At 45.1% G+C, this 19,359-nt stretch overlaps 1 protein-coding gene across 2 annotated transcripts in view; it reads left to right on the top strand.

Moving 5' to 3' along the window:
• Positions 1-19,359, top strand: part of NDUFS1 (NADH:ubiquinone oxidoreductase core subunit S1) — a 568,511-nt gene that overhangs the window by 472,268 nt on the left and 76,884 nt on the right. For both annotated transcript variants that reach the window (XM_085648921.1, XM_085648922.1), the window contains one exon: positions 9,550-9,725. In XM_085648921.1, the coding sequence (XP_085505047.1) occupies positions 9,550-9,725 (176 nt within the window). The remainder of the gene's footprint in view (positions 1-9,549; positions 9,726-19,359) is intronic.

A 19,359-nucleotide genomic window follows, 5' to 3' on the forward strand; every position in this document is an offset into this window, starting at 1 on the left:
GCTTGCCGCCTCCTGAGGTGACCACATACCACGCTGTAATTCGAAAGGCTGCCTACCTTTTGGAATTACCTCTTCCAACAGCGGAGTCGAAATCCAACATTTGTATGGAGGTTCTTCCATTCACCGACATCTGAACCTTTCCTGCCCTTCATGAGGCATTAACTGAGCCCATTTTAGATTTTTGGCAGAAACCGATGTCCACTCCTGTAGTTTCCAGGATGGTGTTTAGGAGGTACAAGGTGGCTCCTGGGGATCCAGCTTTTCTGTCCTCCCAACCTTCACCGAAAAGCTTGGTGGTCCAGGCTTTGTGTTCTTCAAAGCTGTCGGCAGGGGACTTTCCATTTACGCTTGCTTATAGTGATTCAAAGCATATGTAGCAGTCGGCCGAGAAAGGTGTTTCATCAGGGAGTATGGCCCTGAAATCCACGAATGTTACATGTCTCTTGGGTCGTTATACCCATGCCCTTATGGACTCAGCCAAGGAAGTTGTACCGAAGTTGCCCACAGAGGTTCGAGGGCATTTTTGTGACCTATTGGCTGATGCCCAGGCTGCTTCCTGCCAGGTCATCCAATCTGGGCTGGACACGGCGGGCTCTGTGTCTAGAGCAGTGGGGTCATCTGTGGCGACTAGAAGGCATACCTGGTTGCGATGTTCAGGATTCTTGCCAGATGTTCAAGCAACGTTGCTAGACTTCATTTTTGATGGGCCCAGCTTGTTTAGGGCTAAAGCAGAGTCTGCGCTACAGCGCTTTAAGGACAGTAAGGCTACGGCAAGGTCTTTAGGGCTACAGACCCATCCTATGAGCTTTGAACAGTTCTGCAGTTTTCGTGGCTTTTGGCTCAGCAGCAGCAGGCAAATCCCTTGTACAGGTCGTACAGTGGAAAGGGCAGAGGTAGTCTGCAGGGTCTGCCCGACAGCAAGTCTCCTCCTCCACCTCCTCCCCTTCTCCTACCATTGTTGCAGGGAAGCAGCTCTAGCTCTGACATCTTAGAGCATGCAGCTCCTGTGGGAGGACAGGTGGTCTATTTTCTTCCTCATTGGAGGTCGGTTAGTATAGACCTCTGGGTGTTAAATATCTTAGAAAATGGGTATGCCCTACCCTTCCAGGAATTTTCCCCTCATTTTCCTCCCCGTCAGGGCCTTTGCTCAGAAGAGCATCTTCTGCTTCTTCAGCAGGAAGTGATGTTATTACTTCAAAGGGGTGCAATCCAGGTATTTTCAGAGCAGGAATGGGGTCAGGGGTGCTACTCTCTGTGATTCCTTATTCCTAAAAAGGATGCTTGTTTGTGCCCGATTCTTGACTTGAGGTTTCTGAATTTTTACCTTAAACAGGAGAAGTTCAAAATGTTGACCCTGGCTCAGGTTCCTCTTGCGCTGGAGAAGGAAGAATGCATGGTGTTGATCCATTTACAGGATACATATTTTCACATTCCTATACTGAAGTCGCAACGGAAGTATCTCCGTTTTACGGTGGGGTCTCAGCATTACTAGTTTGTGGTCCTTCCATACGGCCTTACTTCTGCACCTCGGGTATTTACAAAGGTGATGACGGTGGTGGCAGCTAATCTCAGAAGGTCGGGGATTCTTGTTTTTCCCTATCTGGATGACTGGCTGCTCAAAGCAAAGTCGCCAGGGATGGTGCTGCATCATTTGCAGTTAACAACACAGCTGTTGTTCAGTTTGAGATTTTCAATAATTGTACCCAATTCTCACCTGCTGCCTTCTCAGCGCAACCTGTATATAGGATCAGTACTGGACACTACTGTGAGTCATGCCATCTCGCCTCCACAGAGTATTCAAGACTGTTCCAGTTGCGCCTGCTCAGTCTGTTCACTTCCTGCATACTGCTGGTCAACCATGCACGGTGGCACATGAGGGCCCTCCAGTGATGCCTTCGCAAGCAGTAGTTTCAACACAAAGGAGATCTTGATTAGATGGTCAGAATCTCCAGAGACACTGCAGCGGATCTGCTATGGGGGGGGGGGAGTGTTCAGGCAACCTGTGTGAGAAAGTGTCATCTTTCTTGTATGGTATGCCCCCACCTTTTGCTGAATTGCTGATGTACTTTGACTGAGTGTGCCCTGGGCTCCTGCAAATCAGGTGCCCAGGGCCTGTGTTACTTCCCTAGAACTACATGAAGCCTAAAACCCAATTGGCATCTCTGGCCACATGTCAGCCCCTGGTAAATGGTACCCTAGGTACCCAGGGCCCTGTGACCAGAGAAGGCCCCTAAGGGCTGCAGCACTTATTGTGCCACCCTTAGAGGCCCTGTACCTTGACGCACACACACTGCCTTTGCAGGCTGAGTGTCTGGGTGCAGAACAAAACAGAGAGTCGACATAACACACATCCCTGCGTGCCATGCCCACTAACCCACTGCCCTGGCATACCTCAGTCACCCCTCTAGCTGGGTGCACTATGCCAGTGATGCGGGTACAGGTGCATGAGCCCTGTACCCCTACAGTACCCAGGCCCATTCCTGGGCACTGTAAGTGCAGTGCTGCCATTAAGAGTATATGGTGCTGGGAGGTCGTCAACACGAACTCCACAGCACCATGATGGCTACACTGAAGACTGAGAAGTTTGGTATCAAACTTTTCAGCACATTAAACCCACACTGATGCCAGTGTGGGATTTAATGTAAAATGCACGACAGAGGGCAATTTAGAGTTGCCCCCTGAACCTAACCTACAATCCACGTCCTGTCTGAGAGGCTGTCTAGGCTGCCACACAGAAGACATGTTGCTGGACCCCTGGGTAGAGAGCCATCCGCTCTCCTGGGCCTGCAAAAATGCACGTCCTGGGCGAGGTGCTAGGTCTCCTCCCCCAGGATGGGCAGGGGAAAGCTTCAAAGGCATGCCGCCTTTGTGAGCCTCGCCAGACCTCTTGCTGTACTCAGCAACTGGTCCCCACCGGTTCTAGCCCCCACTCTGGCGGGAAGACTGACGGGAAACCCCAAGTGAGGAAAGGGGGGTGTGCCAGCCTCTGTCAACCCCACCCTTCAGGTGGGGGAGGCGAGGTGAAGCACATCACCGGGCTCTCGCCATCTTGAAGATGGGAAGCCCTACCCAATCAGGACTAGGCTACTGCCGCCCTCCCACAGGAGAGTGGCAGGATAGGTGTGTACCCACCCCAGGGAAGGGACCCATTGGTCCCTGCCCCTTACCTACCTGTAACACCCTTAAATTTAGTATTTAGGGGCACCCTGAACCTTCCTTCCTCAGATACCGAAACAAGCAAGAAGAACAAGAAGAAAGAAGACCTGCCGTGCAGCTGCTAACAAGAGGAAGACACCAACTGACTTGGCCCCAGCCCTACAGTCCTGTCGACCCTCGAACCTGCTCCTGCTAAAACCCGGCATCTCCAGTGGTCAGCAATCTCAAAAACCCTGGAGGACCTGACTGCCTTGTGACTCTAAGAAGACTGGGACTCCCACGAGCAGTGGTTCTGCTCAAAGCAAGTAACGAGCCCCTGGTGCCAACCAGGAACCACGACTCCTGCACACTCTGCACCCGCCAAGCCTGGCCTGTGCCGGAGTGGACAAAGACCACGAGGACGTCCCCCCAGTGACTGTGACCCCGAATCCAGCACCCAAGGGCTCACCTCGACGCTCCTGACGACACCAGCAGCCTCAGAACTGGGGACCCCTCCAACCGCGACCAGCTGAGGGTAAGATTTTCCGATGCGAAAAGACACCCCTGCACCCTGCGGCCGCCTGCGCCCAGCTCCTGGTTGCCTACCTAACCTACAGCTTTTCAACTTACCTCTCAAAGTGGTAGTCACACCTGAAGAATCTTCGTCCCCGAGCTTGCAGCCTTTGTTCGTCAGAGCTTCTCCATTGAAATCCATTGAGTGCCCGACTGCACAAAAGCACCCTGCACCCAGCCGCCCGAGTGCCCCTGGGAGTGCAACCTCTGTCCTATTTTTCTTCCCCACTTGCCCTGAGCAAGTGACCAGGAGTCCAGCTCCCACAGCCGCGTGGCTTGCCTTCTAGCAGCCACCAACCAAAGGCCCCCTGCCCGCCGTAGGCTAACATTGGGCCTAACTCTCTCTGCACCCGGCTGCCCCTGTGCCGCTGAGGGTGTAACAACTGTACCTACCTGACCCTGGGAGACCCCTTAGTCTATGCCCAGAACCTTATCTCTGCCAGTCGAGTACTTGCCCAAAAGCCGATAACTCACTTTTTCTCCATAGGGTAAAATAGACTGGTTTCACTTGGAATATCCTCTAAGTGTCGCGTTTTGAAACTTTAAAATATTCACCAAAAATCAGGCAATCAACGAAAACTAAATTACTCACCTGTTATCAGGAGAGATCCCTGTGCTGGATCTTGGTGCCCAGCACTGACCCTGAAAAGTAATTACAACCGTACTTACCGATAACTTGATTTTCCTCCATAGGATAACATTGCCTGTTTTTTGCAAGAAATTCTTTTAAGTGTAGATTTTTGAAACTTACAAATATTCCTTAAAAAATCGCCTGTGTAACAAAAACGATTTCTTTCAACTGTTTACAGGAAATGCACCAGGGTTGAATCCAGGATCCAACCCTGAATAAGAAAAGCATACGCAAAGTAATTGAAATTGCATTTACTTAATAAGTCCTATTGAGCTCAATGTTATAATTGCGTTTGAATTGTGTTGCCTATTGCAACAACTGTAAGTCTATTCCTTATTGAAAGTATACAACTACATCATTTTATCCGGAGAAAGAATTTTGATACCTATTGTTGGTTCTAAAATAGAACTGTATTTTTTTATATACAAAACAATTGGCCTAGAGTTCAGTTCTTGTGTGTGAGACCATTTGCTGGCTGAGTGTGTACAACAAATGCTTTACACTGTCCTCTGATACTGCCTTTCTGCTCGACCAAGCTACCACTTTAGAGAGTAAGGTTATATCTAACTTTTGCCTCTGCCAAACCTCTGGGGACTGTGGACTCTGTGCACACTGAACCTTACTTTGGTGCAGTATATACAACCTGTCTCAAGGAAAGCCATTTCACCAGTAGCGACTGTTACTGGACCTAGGTGGTGGGCAGGTGGGGGATGAGACTAAAAAATAAAACCACATACCTGCAACAGCCGGCCGCCGCCTCTCCTCCGTCATCTTCCTACTCTTTCTGCAGTCCCAGCTGGCAGCAGGAAGCATCCGGGCTCCCACGGTCCCCTGAGCCAATCACAACACTGTATTGCAGTGTTTTAATTGGTCTGAGCACCGTGGTTCGGCGCTCAGACAGGGGATGGAAGGCTTTTCATGTTCCTCACCAGGCTGTGTAATGCACCCTGGTGGGGAAGATGCAAAGTGCACAGGACTGCTTGGCCGGCCCAAGGGGGCCGGCAAAACAGTTGTGTGCACTTAGGGAATGTAAACCACTCATCCCCCTGCCCTGCCCATCCCCACCCGAGAGCCACTGATGAAATAGGAAACCTAAAATGATCATTACAATAGTGAAGATCATTTTATTTTTCCTTTTGTTCAGTGGGGCAATGCTCCTCCGCCTCAGCAGAGGAGCTGCCACTACATTTCACCCTCCTTCTCTAGTGGCCACGGTGATAACGGGTGCCTCCAATCTAGGGTGGGGTGCTCACCTGGGGGATCTGGAAGTCAAAGGTCTTTGGTCTCCAGAGGAAAGATTGTTTCACATCAATCTTCTGGAATTGCGAGCGATACATTTTGCTTTTCAAGGCCTTTCTTCCTTCCCTTCGATCAGTCACTTCAGGTCTTAACGGACAACACTACTGCCATGTGGTACATCAACAAAAAGGGAGGAGTAGGGTTGTATTTTCTCTGCAGAGAGGCTCTGCGACTCTGGTCCTGGGCTCAGGACCATCAGATTTACGTAATCGCAAATCATCTGTCCGGAGTGCTGAATGTGCATGTGGACAGTCGCAGTTGGCAATATTCAGCCGATTACAAGTGGCGTCTCCATCCGGAGGTGGTTCTTCACATTTTCAGGATGCGCACTCTGTCATCCTGCAGTCTCTAGTTTCCAATGCAAGGAGCGTTGGGGGACGTGTTTCATTTAGATTGGGGCTCACAGCTTCTTTAGCCTTTTCCCCATACCCTTGATTCCTCGAGTTCGGTGGAAGATTCGCCAAGACCTGGCACAAGTCATTGATTGCCCTGAATTGGCCGTAAAGGACGTTGTACACAGACATCCTTTACCTCTCATTGCACCCTCCACTCCGTCTCCCTCTCAGGGCAAACCTCCTCTCGCAATTGGAGGGGCCGGTTCTACACCACCACCTTCAGAGTCTGCACCTTCATGCCTGATTATTGAATGGGGCAACATGAGTTCTTTCTCTCTCCCACTGGATGTGGTGGACGTTATTTTATCAGCCAGAACACACTCCATCAAATCGGTTTATTCTGGTACATCGTCAAAATTTGTGAAATGGTGTGGGTGAAAGTCTACTGACCCCTTGAAGGCCCATTTATCTGATGTTCAGAGTTTTTCTCTTTCCTTGGCACTACAGGGTTGTGCAGTAGCAACTGTTAAGGGCTACTTATGTGCCTTGTCGGCTTTTTTCTGTTTAGCAGATCGACCCTCGTCGTTTAGGTATCCCAATAGTTATGAGATTCATTAAGGGTCTCATCAATAGGTTTCCTCCCACTCCTTTTGTTATGCCTCAGTGGGATTTAAATCTAGTTATTACGTTTTCGAAGGGTTCGCACTTTGAACCTTTGCATAGTTGTCCCTTAAGGTTTCTAGCATTTAAGACTATATTTTTAGTGGCAATCACTTCAGCTATGAGGCTGAGTGAATTGCAGGCTCTTCGTTCTAAGTGTTCTTTCACATCTTTCCATGCGGATAAGATGATTCTTAGGACCAGGGCTGCTTTCCTGTCTAAAGTGGTCACTCCATTCCACTTGGGGCAGTTCATCACCTTACCTACCTTCTACCCACCCCCTCACCCTTCTAAGGAGGAGGGAGAGATTTAATTGCCTGGATTCCAAGAGGGCGGTGAACTTCTACTTGGACAGAACCAAGGACTTCAGGCTGGAAGATAAATTCTTCGTAGGATACGTTGCAAAGATGAACGGCAAGACTGTCCACAAAAGAACGCAGTCCAGGTGGATAATCCTGTGCATTAAGATCTGCTACGCCTTGGCCAAGGAGGAGCCTCCTGAAGGTAGTCATACTCATTCTACTAGAGCAAAGTCGTCTTCCTCGACTTTGGCTAGAGGTGTCCTTGTGGTAGACGTCTGCAAAGCAAAATGGGCCTCCCACCATACTTTTGCAAAGCACTATAGTGTAGTTTCAGAAATGAGGAGGGCCATGCATTTTGCCATTCTGTGTTAGAGGGTTTTTTGGTTTAGGCAGCAAGGCACCCTTCTCCGAGTGTGGGACTGCTTGGGGATTCAATTCAAAAGGTGAGGAATCCACAGGCAGATGTATCCTTTAGAAGAACAAGTTCGGTAACACTTTTTCTGATGGATACAGTATCTTCCTGTGGATTCCTCACTGACCCACCCACTTCCCCGTTGCCTGTCTACTTATAGCGAAAAGTAATGAATGTGCATTTTATATGATTTATTGCTGGAATCATGAGATAATTGGCATTAGGAAATGTCAATGGTTAAGAATTTCCAGGTTTGGTTGTGTTTGTATACTATGTATACTTGTCAGGGATGTGGAATTCCTATAGGCTGCCAGTTTGCAGTACTACATTATGGATCAGGAAAGGGCACTGTCTGCAGTTTATGTATTATTTTTGTCCATATGTTAATGCTGTTCAAACTTGTAGTTATGGTTCATTAATTGAACGCCTTTATTATTAGGATGAGAGCTCCTAGTAAATGTTGTAAGCTCTGACTGCACTACTGACAGTGGTTTCAGTATAAAAATGTGTACACACATTTTCAAAGTTTAGCAATATGAAGCTATGTATAATGCTCCCAGAATGCTCTCTAATTTGATGCAAATATTTGCAGAAGTTTGAAAGCAAGATTGATGATTCTTTGCTTTCAAAATAATATGTTCAGAAAAAAATGAAAGCAGGAAAAAAACATTTAGCTAAAATTTCAGGTACCATTTCTTTGCAGTATTGTCCAAAAATATTCATTAAGGAAAATCAGTGCAACCAGTTCCAATAAGATTAAGGTAAACAAAACTAAAGAAGCATTAGCCAGTAGGTCTGAAATTGGTGGTCAGCTTTTTAATTTTGTCAATGTGTGACTTGTTTAGGCATGGTTTTTGTAAAACCTTATTGGTATGGGAGCTGCCGGGCCCCCACCATTATAACAAACATTGGCAAAAGCAAAAATTATTTTTGGTCTCAAAAAGCACACTGCCACAGTGGTTACTGGCACTGAACAAAACTACTTTGTGTGCCGATATGCTCTTCGTGAAAGAGCAGGATGCTGTCACTCACAGTGAAGCCACCCGAAACAGAGAGAGAGACAGAATTTTAAGAAACACAAAAGCTCATGGTCTATGCCAGCCCAAATTAGGGACCCAATTATTGAAGAAAGGCTCAAAAGTGCACCAATGGTAAATGTCCTTACATTAAGTGCAGCTTTACAGATTTCGTGAATTCCCAAGAATTTACAGAAGTAGGACAAGAAATAGTACTCCTAGAAAATATTGGTGAATTGCATTTTATCATGAGCAAATATGCATGATAGATTTGCTCATGGGAAATCGGAGTGTTTGCAAGTTCACTTTCCTCCAACCACTTTTTTCCCCAACTCTGGAAGAAGGTTTACGTCTGTCTTTGTCGAGTAAATTTCCAACATTTCTCAGTATGGGAAAAGATTAGAGAGGAGTTGTTGAAAACCCTTAAAACATGCAAGTTAGTAGGTTTGCACAGACTCAAAAGGGCATTCTAACTTTGGAACCATTGTTTACCACTACCTTCACCCCAGTATGTAGATCTGCGGATACGTGGCAACATAAGGGGATTGCAAGTATTCAAACACTACTATGTTATGAGCCCTGGCATAATCAGAGAGGCTATATCAGAGCTCTTATATAATGAAATTCCTCCTATAATTTGTCGCCGAACTACATGGCACCAAAGGGACAACTGGATTTTGTTACAGGACAAGTAGATTTATTAAGCAACCTGCCCCAGGATATGTAGCTATTTTATCAAATTCTACACCCCTGACTTTTGTAATAAATGTCTGTACACCCGTTCGCCTCGAAGGCACGGAAAAAATGGGTGGGACTGATGTCAGCATGCCGACGAGGTCTTCTTAATGCTGAATGACATCACGCGGAGTCGCGTGCGGAACCGTTCCATTGTGATGTCCTCGACATGGGAGAGCTGAGGAGATACGTTTCCGTGGAATGCTGCAAATTGGGATAGTTCAAAAGGTGAGGAAACCACAGGCAGATACTGTATCCACCAGAAAAAGCATTACCGAAGGTAATTTGTTCTTTGTGAACTGTGAGAACAAAGCATGCCACTGCTGTTGACTTTTTTGCAGGATGTTCTATTCAATTGTGGTGTGTATATTGGTGAAACTTTTATTCTCTTTGGAATTTCAGGATAGTTTTCTGCAAGGTGTTGATTGTATTTGTATCCATTACTTCTCAGGACACCATGGTGACGTAGGAGCGCCAATAGCTGATGTTATACTTCCTGGGGCTGCCTATACAGAGAAGTCTGCCACCTATGTCAACACAGAAGGTAGAGCACAGAGGACTATGCTAGCAGTGACACCCCCTGGCATGGCTAGAGAGGACTGGAGGATCATACGTGCCATCTCAGAGGTACGTAGGAAGTAACTGCAAATACAGTTTACTGAGAACCAGGCTTACGAGATATTGCTTCGGAAAGTAAAATGCTGGATCTGTGATGCATTTGGGAAGTAAAAGTAGAGCTTGAAGACCAGGGTGCACCTGATGATCTCAAACTCTAGGATATAAAGATCCCATTTCTGTGGCCTATATCCTATAGCAGATGCCTGAGTTTTCTGCTGATTATCTTAGATTCTAAAAAGCATTTGACCATTCTCCTAAGTGTATAAACGGACTAGAAATTGATTCTTCTGAAGTGTTTTATAGTGTCTTGAGAACCTGTGGGTAATTGTGTGATTTTATAAGTATTGTTGGTGAGTTTGAATTCATTTTATAGCTAAGCATAGGGAAGGTGACTGCTACTGAATTCACAGAAGATGAAAATATCAACTGAAGCAGGTTATCCCTGATTAGATACCAGATCATGAAGTAGACCTGACAAAGCAACAAATATGTTGAGGAATGTGTGCATGTAGTGTTGGAAACAAGTTGGGTTTAAGACTTCTAGCCTTTCCCTAAAAATATTTAGTGACAATAATGTTTATTCTAATGCATACCTCTTCCTGAAAATCCATCACATCTCAAGTCTTCCTAGACTTCAGACTGAATTTGGGAAACATTTATCCAATACCTCAATACTTTACTTAGTGGCAATATTTTAGCACCAACTACAGATTCATCAGCGTGTTACAAATGTTTTAACTGTGCCAGATACACCACTGACATTTCGCTTTTTCCACATGACACCAACAGGAGGATCTTGACCTGCCAACCTTTTTTCTGATACTATTTTCATTAATCAGATCGAGACTTCTGGCCACAGATTCCTTAGCTTAGAATTATCTCCAGGCGTCAGACTGGACCCGGAAAGGTTTCGTGAGCAGTACCCCTGCAAGCCGGTAGGTAGCATAGTTCGGATCCGCATGGTGTCGTCCATGCCGTAAGTGACACTCACGGACACCAGTACTTTTCTATCTGTGACAGTCAGTGCTGATCTGGAGAGAGCTACCCCTAGTCCCTTTTTGACTGACCATTTTTTCGACTCTTGACAAAGTCTTTTTCTAAACCTGTCTCTGCTTTATTTTCAACACTCCAAGTCAATAAGTAGCAAAGAACATAGAAAAGAGAGGTACTTCACAGAAGAATTCAGATTTTTGATTGAGCCCACACTTGTTATTGATGCCACTCTCTAGTGCATAACGTTTAAGACTTTCTGTCTCAGCTGATTCCTATAGTAAATTAGCAACAGCATAATTTGAGTTCTTATCCTGCCTATTTAGATCCAGCCCATACAGAAGCCTTTGGAAAGGCCATGTTTCCTTTCTAGAAACCAATAACCTGATGGTGAACACCTCTTGTAATCCTTCTGGTGCTGCAGTTATAGAACAACATCAACTAAAGAAATACCATGGCTACAGTACCTATTGCCATCAGTGCTGAGTCATCTGAAATCTTTACACAGCCTTCTCCACCATCATGAGCCATGGCACTGCTTTTGAGTGCTCCCCCTCGGTCTCTAAGCTCAACTCCACAACTGTCATATGACTCCACATTCACAAACAATTGCTCAGCACGTGCCATCTCATGCTACCCCACTAAATCTGTTAGCCTTAATCCTGAAAACGGAGAGAAAAGGGAAACTGAGACAACCTCATCACTGGAATAAATGTAAATATAGCATTTTAACCCATCAGATGCTTTGCCCATACCAACATTGCTGCTGTAGAAAGATCAAGCCTTGTTTATCACAGTCACAAATAAGGTGGAAGAAGTATTTCTGAAAGATAATCAAAGGGCTTGTGTTCCTTGGTGAAATTAAAGAGTAAGAGAGGCACAGATTCCCACAAATGTAGAGTTTGCCTCTGCTGGGCTAATGGGAGTGGGCAGTCAACAATACTGTTCATGTTGTCCTCACACATCCCCTAGAGGATGTCATGCTTCGTCATCGGGCGTTGTTCCTCGTTGGGCCGGCGCTGCAATATCATCATATATCGATGCTGATTCAGGTGTTACCATCTGTGAATTGTCTCAAGGTGGTGTACTTGGCTTGTGTACAGCATATAGTACGGGTTGTTTAGGTCCCCTTGGTCACTGTCACCTTGTATCGGTTAAATCGTAGTTATGTTATGGCTGTCCTTTTTTTTTTAGCATGTCGAAAAATGGTTACTAGGGAAACCCTACTCGCAACGGAACCAGGGTAAGCATATTATACGCAGAAACAATGGTTCCTGTGAAAGCAATTGGATCTGTGGAGAATGATAATATTAATACGCGCAATCGCAATGCAAGACTGAGTTAGTGCGATATCAGAAGGAGAAGAGCTGTACAAAACACAATCTTGGGTGTGTGTAATGCTTATTATGTAAATATAAAAACAATTATTTAAATACAATTATTCAATTGTACAGTGCATTGTGTCCCCAGTGAACATGGAACCTACAACAATTTGTGACATATTAGTGAACAGTGCATACGGTTTCCAACAGAATATTCAAGTCGACCATCCAGAGAAATCAATGATAAGAAAGGTATGCTTCATTTTTGTCAACGACGTTTTGACCCCTGTAGGAATGAGGGGTCTCTTCAGGACCTAGCGATACAGGGGCATCTACAGTACAAAAGAGAGGGTAGAACCTAGGTGAGCCTTAAGGGCTACAGCACAGCTGTATAGGAAGACTATTGGCGGCCTGTACCTGAATAGAGGTGTATTCGGTCCTCGTGATGAGTGGGCATCTCAGGAAGGTGAAATAGTGAAAACAAGCGGTTACTGGCATGGGACCCAGCCGGGCACTGCACATGTGGTAAATGAGAAATAAGGAGAGATGAGCCAATAATGAAACTGGAATATGATAAGAAGACCATTATTAAGCATCAAAAAAGGAAGGACTCACCCCTGTGAGAGGAAGGGGGGATGATGACGGGAGATCTGGACTGCAGGGAAGTCCAGTAGTTTACGCAAATGCTTGTGACCACAGCAGTGCGTGTATTAATGCCTATATAGACAACAAGGTGGTATTAGTGGTGAATGGGACATAATAGGACAGAGGCACGTTATGGTAAAATAATCATGAAGACATAATTACCAGGTTGAGGAATATAAGTCCTCAATAAATGGATATAGCTCCGATATGTGGTGGCATCAATAGAAAATATAGAGCAGGTCATGTTGATCCGTGTACCTGCAATAAATGGAGGATAATGAACCAATAATTCTTATACCACAGACTGTGGCATACATAGTATTCATGCAGTGCAGCGTTAAGTATGGGCACATGTGGGACATAAAAACATTGACAATTCACTGGGCTCTAGTCTATTTTAGATTTTAACATGTACACCATTCAGCTAGACTCTAATCAGCTATACAGATGGTAACACCTGAATGAGCATTGATATGTTTTAGATCTCTCTTAGGTCCTTCTAACAAGATACATTTGGGTTGAAAACTACAGACCACAGATTCAACCCTCCAGGCACCATACTGATTCTATAAGAACCCTGTGGGTCACATACAATGAGAATGTTTGTGAGTCCTCTGTTAAATCAACTTTTGGGCCAATCAATGCCTCTGTAAATCACGTTTTATTCACTATAATTTTATTTCTACTCTGCACCATAGACAATGGTATGCACGACTGGGTTATTTTGGGGGAATCCTCCGACCAGGGGATTCCACTGTTGGAACTACAACTGTTTTAGAAGTACTGTAATACTACGACCATTGTGCATTTGCTCTCTCCCTACAGGTCGGACTTGGAACAACATGATACACACAGTAGGTAGCACAAACTGGCACCGCTCAGTGTGCGGTAGTTTATCCACTATATATTCGTATATTTTTGTCCTGATGAAGCGCCCCGGATCCTTATGACCACCATAGGCGTGTGAAACATGTCGACAATTATACTTTTCTTTGAGGGGTGACCACCACTAGGTCCCACTCTCTAGACAGCAAGTGTAGTTCTCTTACCTGTCTTCACACTTGATCGACTACCTGGTTTCCTTTGAAACCCAGAGGTAGCTTCAACCTTTAATAGACTTTTTATCGCTGAAAGGGTATTCCTGTCAATAAAGTGTTGTGTTGTTAGGAAATCCCCTTACCAGTCTTAACTTCCCACACTACACTCCATTTTAGAAAAAAGACCCCACACTTGCACTCCTCTATATGGCAACCTCAGAAAAGATCTCCCGTTGGGCATTGCAGCGCCGGCCCAACGAGGAGCAATGCCATATGATGAAGCATGACATCCTCTAGGGGATGTATGAGGGCAACATAAACAGTCTTGTTGACTGCCCACTCCTATTACCCCAGCCCTCGGCACACTCTACATTTGTGGGAATCTGTCCCTCTCTTACTTTTGAATTTCACCAAGGAACCCAAGCCCTTTGATTATATTTTGAGGATGGGCTTCTGGACCTCTTCACCCAGCTCCCTGACACCCCCCTTAATCCCTTTGCTCTCTGAAAGGGTTTCTCATTTGAAACGGAAGAAGTATTTCACCTACCCTGACTATAGTGTAGTTAGCAACTTGTAGGCTTCTGGCAGAACTTGTGCTTCCTTTTGAACTGCTTCCTTGCAGCATGCAAGAAGTCCAATATGCAGCCTATAGTACATATATAGTTACTAAGAAGCACAGACAAGCTGTTAAATTCTAAATTCCTGTCAGTACAAGCAACAACAGAAGGCTGGATTTGCAATTGTCCTTAAATAACCTGACACCAAGCATAATTTTCTGAGATCTGCAGAATAGAGTCAAAATGTATCATTGTGAATGTCAAAAGTAATGTTTAGCTTGGAAGTATATCCTTCAGAACAGTGAATAGCTCCAGTCAAGATTGTAAACGCTTTATGGAAGATAGGGCATAGAACCCTGGCTAACCATATGTAAGGCCTATTTATGCAGTTGGAGGATTCACTGCTCAAATCCGTGAGACAAGAAATGGTCATAAGACATCATGCTCAGAAGACGTCCAGGCTAATGTAAAGGAAATGGTCATTGTGCCTCTTTAGTAAGACAAAAATATCCCCTTGTTGGCACTTTACTCATTACTGTCTCTAGTTTTTGATGTTGTTTCCATATATTTATGAAGTCCTAAATAGTCACTTCCAACAAACAATTTTTTAATTAAACATAGGTTATCAACCTGAATAAATCTCAAAACAAAAAACAAGATGGGTGTACACTTTTTAGGAAAAAAATATAAATTTATATAGAAAGATTCATTGAGGGCACATAAAATGTAAATCACAAATATACAAAAGTGAAATAAGTTGAATTTTCTTTCTCATTGACACTTTTGTCAACACCTATTCCAAATCTTAAACAGCATGGACAACGTTGTTAGAAATACCATGAGTATTGTTTGTTTTTTTAAACTTTTTATTAACATGTGAAATTGCTGTACATACAAAGAGCATTTATATTGCATCATCAATCCCATTTGAAGTTTGAAGCCTCTACATCCTCTAACAAATTATAATCATGATTAGTAGTGAACAGATTGGTACATTTTATCCCGTCTATAGTCCTCGATAAATCTGCCATGCTCATGATTTTCTCCCCTTTCTCGGGGCCCCCTCTACTTTTACAAATCGTTAGTTCCGCTTGCCAACACCAATCCAGGTCACTTTCCCATTCCTCCAATGTCGAGGTGGTAGTCGCCCCCCATTTCTTTGCCACATTCCACTTAGCAACCACCGCGGCCAGTACTAGCCATTGTTTTACATGCCGTGGCTAGTCATCATTTGCCTCCGTAATCAGGAGGAACCATTTGGGCTCTAATGGGACTTCTATACCCACTACTTCCAACATTATCTTGGCTATCTTTATCCAGTATTCCTGAAGAATCAGGCATTCCCAAAGCAAATGATAGAAGGACCCCTCAGACCTATAGCCCCTATAACATCTTGTATTTTCACTTCTCCCCATTCTGCATAACACTGACCTAGATTACTGTGTGTAATACTTTAAGCTGTATAAGGCAGAACCTAGCCCGAATCGCCACCTCTCTTGGTTCCTGTAGCACTTCCACCCATTGCTCATCGTCCAAGGTACCAACATCTTGTTCCCATGCTGCGGCAAGCTTATGTGGTCCGGGCATTATTGACTATCTTTTTATAGAATAGGGATATTGTCTTTTCACTTATCTGCTCTGTCAGTATCCTATCTTCTAGTGGTGAGGCCTCTTTTAGTGTTTCCCCTTCAATAATGTGTTTCCATAGTGCATGTCCTAATTGAGTGTATTTAAGCCATTCCTCTTTTCCCTTCTCATAATCTCTTTGTGGCGTAATCCCTGAGAGTTTCTTCTCCCACCCCAGGTACTTCGTGGCTGCCTTCCACACCCTTACTACTGTTCTAGTATGTGCCGGGAGGTGTTTATCTAGTTGCTTCCTGTAGAGTAATTCCTTGAGGCCTCGTGTTCCCATAGTCAGTCTGTCTACCCTGTATGCTGGCTCTGCCCTGTCTTCAAACATCCAGCCATTCACATTCACGAGCTGTGACGCCCGGTAGTAACTAGGAATGTAGGGCGGTGCCAGGCCACTCTCGAAGACCCCTCTTTGAAGCTTGCTTAGTGCTATACATGAGGCTGTCCTGCTCCACAATAACGCCCGAAGTCTTGAGTCCACCCTTCGGAAGAAGGAGGGGGCACCTCATATGACGAGTTTTGTAGCATATGGAGTAGCCGTGGGAGAGCCATCATTTTAAACAATGATGCTCGACCCATCAACGTCAGTGGGAGCGTGCACCAATGTTTCGCATCGACAATGAGCCTATCAAGCTGTCACCCTAAATTCTGATTGTGAAACTCGTCAGGATCCCGTGTGATGTAGATCCCTAAATACTTAAAATCTCTCTCCTGCATGGGCACTGTACATCTGGATGTTAGGGTGGGGTGTCCTCCGCCTAATGGGAACAACAATGATTTGTCCCAATTGATCCAGTACCCTGATTATTCACCAAATATACAAGAGATCTGTAAGATGCGGTTGATTGGTTGCTGCGATTTCTTCACGTATAACAAGGTATAATCTGCTAATTCTGATATTCGGTCTTCCCTCTCTTCTCCTACAGGAATCCCCATATCAACGGATCCTGCAGCACCCACGCCGCATGCGGCTCCAGGGCCAATGGGATTGGGGAGAGTGGGCAACCCTGCTTGGTTCCTCTTTACAGGGTAAATGTGTGGGACACCGATGCTTTGACCCTCACTCTGGCCAGAGGTTGGTATTATAGGAGCTTGACCCAGCCAATAAATTTGGGGCCGAGGCCACAGCGTTCTAAGACAGCATACAGACTATTCCATTCTACGCTATCGAAAGCCATATTAGCGTCTAAATACAGGAGGGCCGCCTGTTCCCCGGGGTCTGTCTGGGTTATGTGCAATATCCCGAACAGCCGACAAAGGTTCAACATTGTGCTCCTGTGCGGCATGAATCCCGATTGGTCCATATGGATGAGAGTCTCGATCACTCCGGCCAGTCTCGTGGCCAGGAGCTTGGGGAACACTTTTACTTCAAAATTTAAAAGTGAGATGGGCCTGTATGATCCGCAGCTAGTGGGTTGTTTGCCTGGTTTTTGTATTACCGTTATAAGGGCCGTTCGTTTGTCTGGCGGAAGCATTCCTTTTTGCAATGCTTGATTAAACATACTTAGCATGTGTTCCACCATTACATCCAACATAGCCTAATATAACTCTACTGGCAGGCCGTTGGGGCTTGCCGCTTTCCCCGATTGTAGGGCTTGTGATGCTCCCCTAATTTCATCTACCGTTAGGACTTAGTCTAAGCGTTCCCTGTCCTCCTTCCTGAGGTGTGGCATGGAGACATCCTGCAGAAAAACTCCACAGTCCTCGGCTGTGTATCGGCTGTGAGATGTGTAGATCCTTTCATAGTATTTTGCGAATTCCTCTGCCGTTTCTGCCCCTGTTTCGTATTTATTCCCTTTCTCATCTTGTAACCCGGGAACCCAGCTGCCCTTCATATGTCCATCTAACCACGCCAATAGTTTATTGGCCTTATCCCATGCTTTTTCACATTCCGGGTCGCTTCTCGCGGTGATCAGCAGATCATCGACGTATTGAAGCAGAGCAGTGTTAACTGGCATGTGGATACTATCGAGTTCTCGTTTCAGTGCTTGGCTATAGATGCTGGGGCTTTCTGTAAATCCTTGAGGTGCGCGTGAGAATTTAAAACTACGTCCATTTAAACTAAATCCGAACAAATATTGGCTTTCCGGATCTATTGGGACGCTGAAAAAGGCATTCTTGAGATCGATTACAGTAAAGAATGTTGCTTCGGAATCAATAGCTGTCAGTAATGACGAGATATCTGGGACCACAGGGAATTGTGGCACAATGCACTTGTTTAATTCGCGCAGATCAATAACCAATCGATATACTGGCGGGGCCTTAGGATCTGTTCGTTTAAGAATCGGAATTATCGGTGAATTACATACATTGGAGTCTGTTTCCACAACTACTCCTTGGGCAATGAGCTCGTCAATGATTTGTAGTAAAGCCACTACAGCATCTGGTGGTAACTTGTATTGTCGCATTCGTGGTAGCACCACTCCTGCCTTTAATGTGACTCTATATGGTGTAATATTCATGCAACCAACATCAGTAGGGCCTTGTGCCCATAGACGTGTAGGTAAAGTCTGCAGTCGGGGATCCATGTCTCTAGACACATAGTGACCTTTAAAATCTCGTAAAAACAACCTTACTCCTTCCGGAGAACAACATATTATGGCTCCTAGAGCTTTCAATGTTTTTATTCCCAGCAAGTTTTCTGGACATGATTTAGTAAGCAATAAATCTGTAGTTCGGGTCAGAGGTCCTATCGTAAGTGGCAGAGGTTGTGACACTTCATTAGCAATAGGTTTTCCTGAAAAACCAAGGGAAATATTCTGTGAGCCTGAGAGGGGTGCCCCTGGAACTTCACTACGTTTTATAGTTGTTCGACTTGCCCCTGTATCGAGTAAAAATTTCCTATCTTGGCCTAATAATTCACTATGTACATAAGGTCCTTCTTGATCTACAGGAATCTCGATAAGGGGTAAATCAACTTCCCTCTCTAGGCTAGTTCATGCGTAACGCTGATACTCAGGATATTCATACTGTGCGGTCTGATACATTTGTCGTGTTGTTGTCTGTGTAGCAGCAACAGGCAACGGTGGTGCAGCTGGCACAAACTGTATTGGCTGTTGTGCGGCTGGCATGGCCTGGGCATGCTGCAGAGCTCCTTGTTCATTCTGCTCTTGTCTAAATGGCCGTGGTCTTTCTTGTGTTTTACCTATGGCGATATTATGTTTTAAAACTGGACAATCGTGTACATAATGACCTGGCTTTTTACAATAATTGCATGTCCCTTTTACAGGTCCTGCGGAATCAGAATGTGTCATACCCTTTTTATGTCCTTCAGCTGGAACTGTCTGGGAAACTAACATTTTCATTTTCGTGTCTTTCATGCGTCTGTGTTCATGTTCTTGTTCCTCTCTAATTCTATTATGATGGTACTGTAACATTTGTAACATTTGTGATGGAGTGTTACCTTGCCAGGTACTCTCGAATTTTAATACTCTATTCTTTACTGGTGGCAGGGCATTTT

Source organism: Triturus cristatus, chromosome 3_2 (assembly GCF_964204655.1).
Source record: "Triturus cristatus chromosome 3_2, aTriCri1.1, whole genome shotgun sequence".
NCBI classification, from domain to species: Eukaryota; Metazoa; Chordata; class Amphibia; order Caudata; family Salamandridae; genus Triturus; species Triturus cristatus.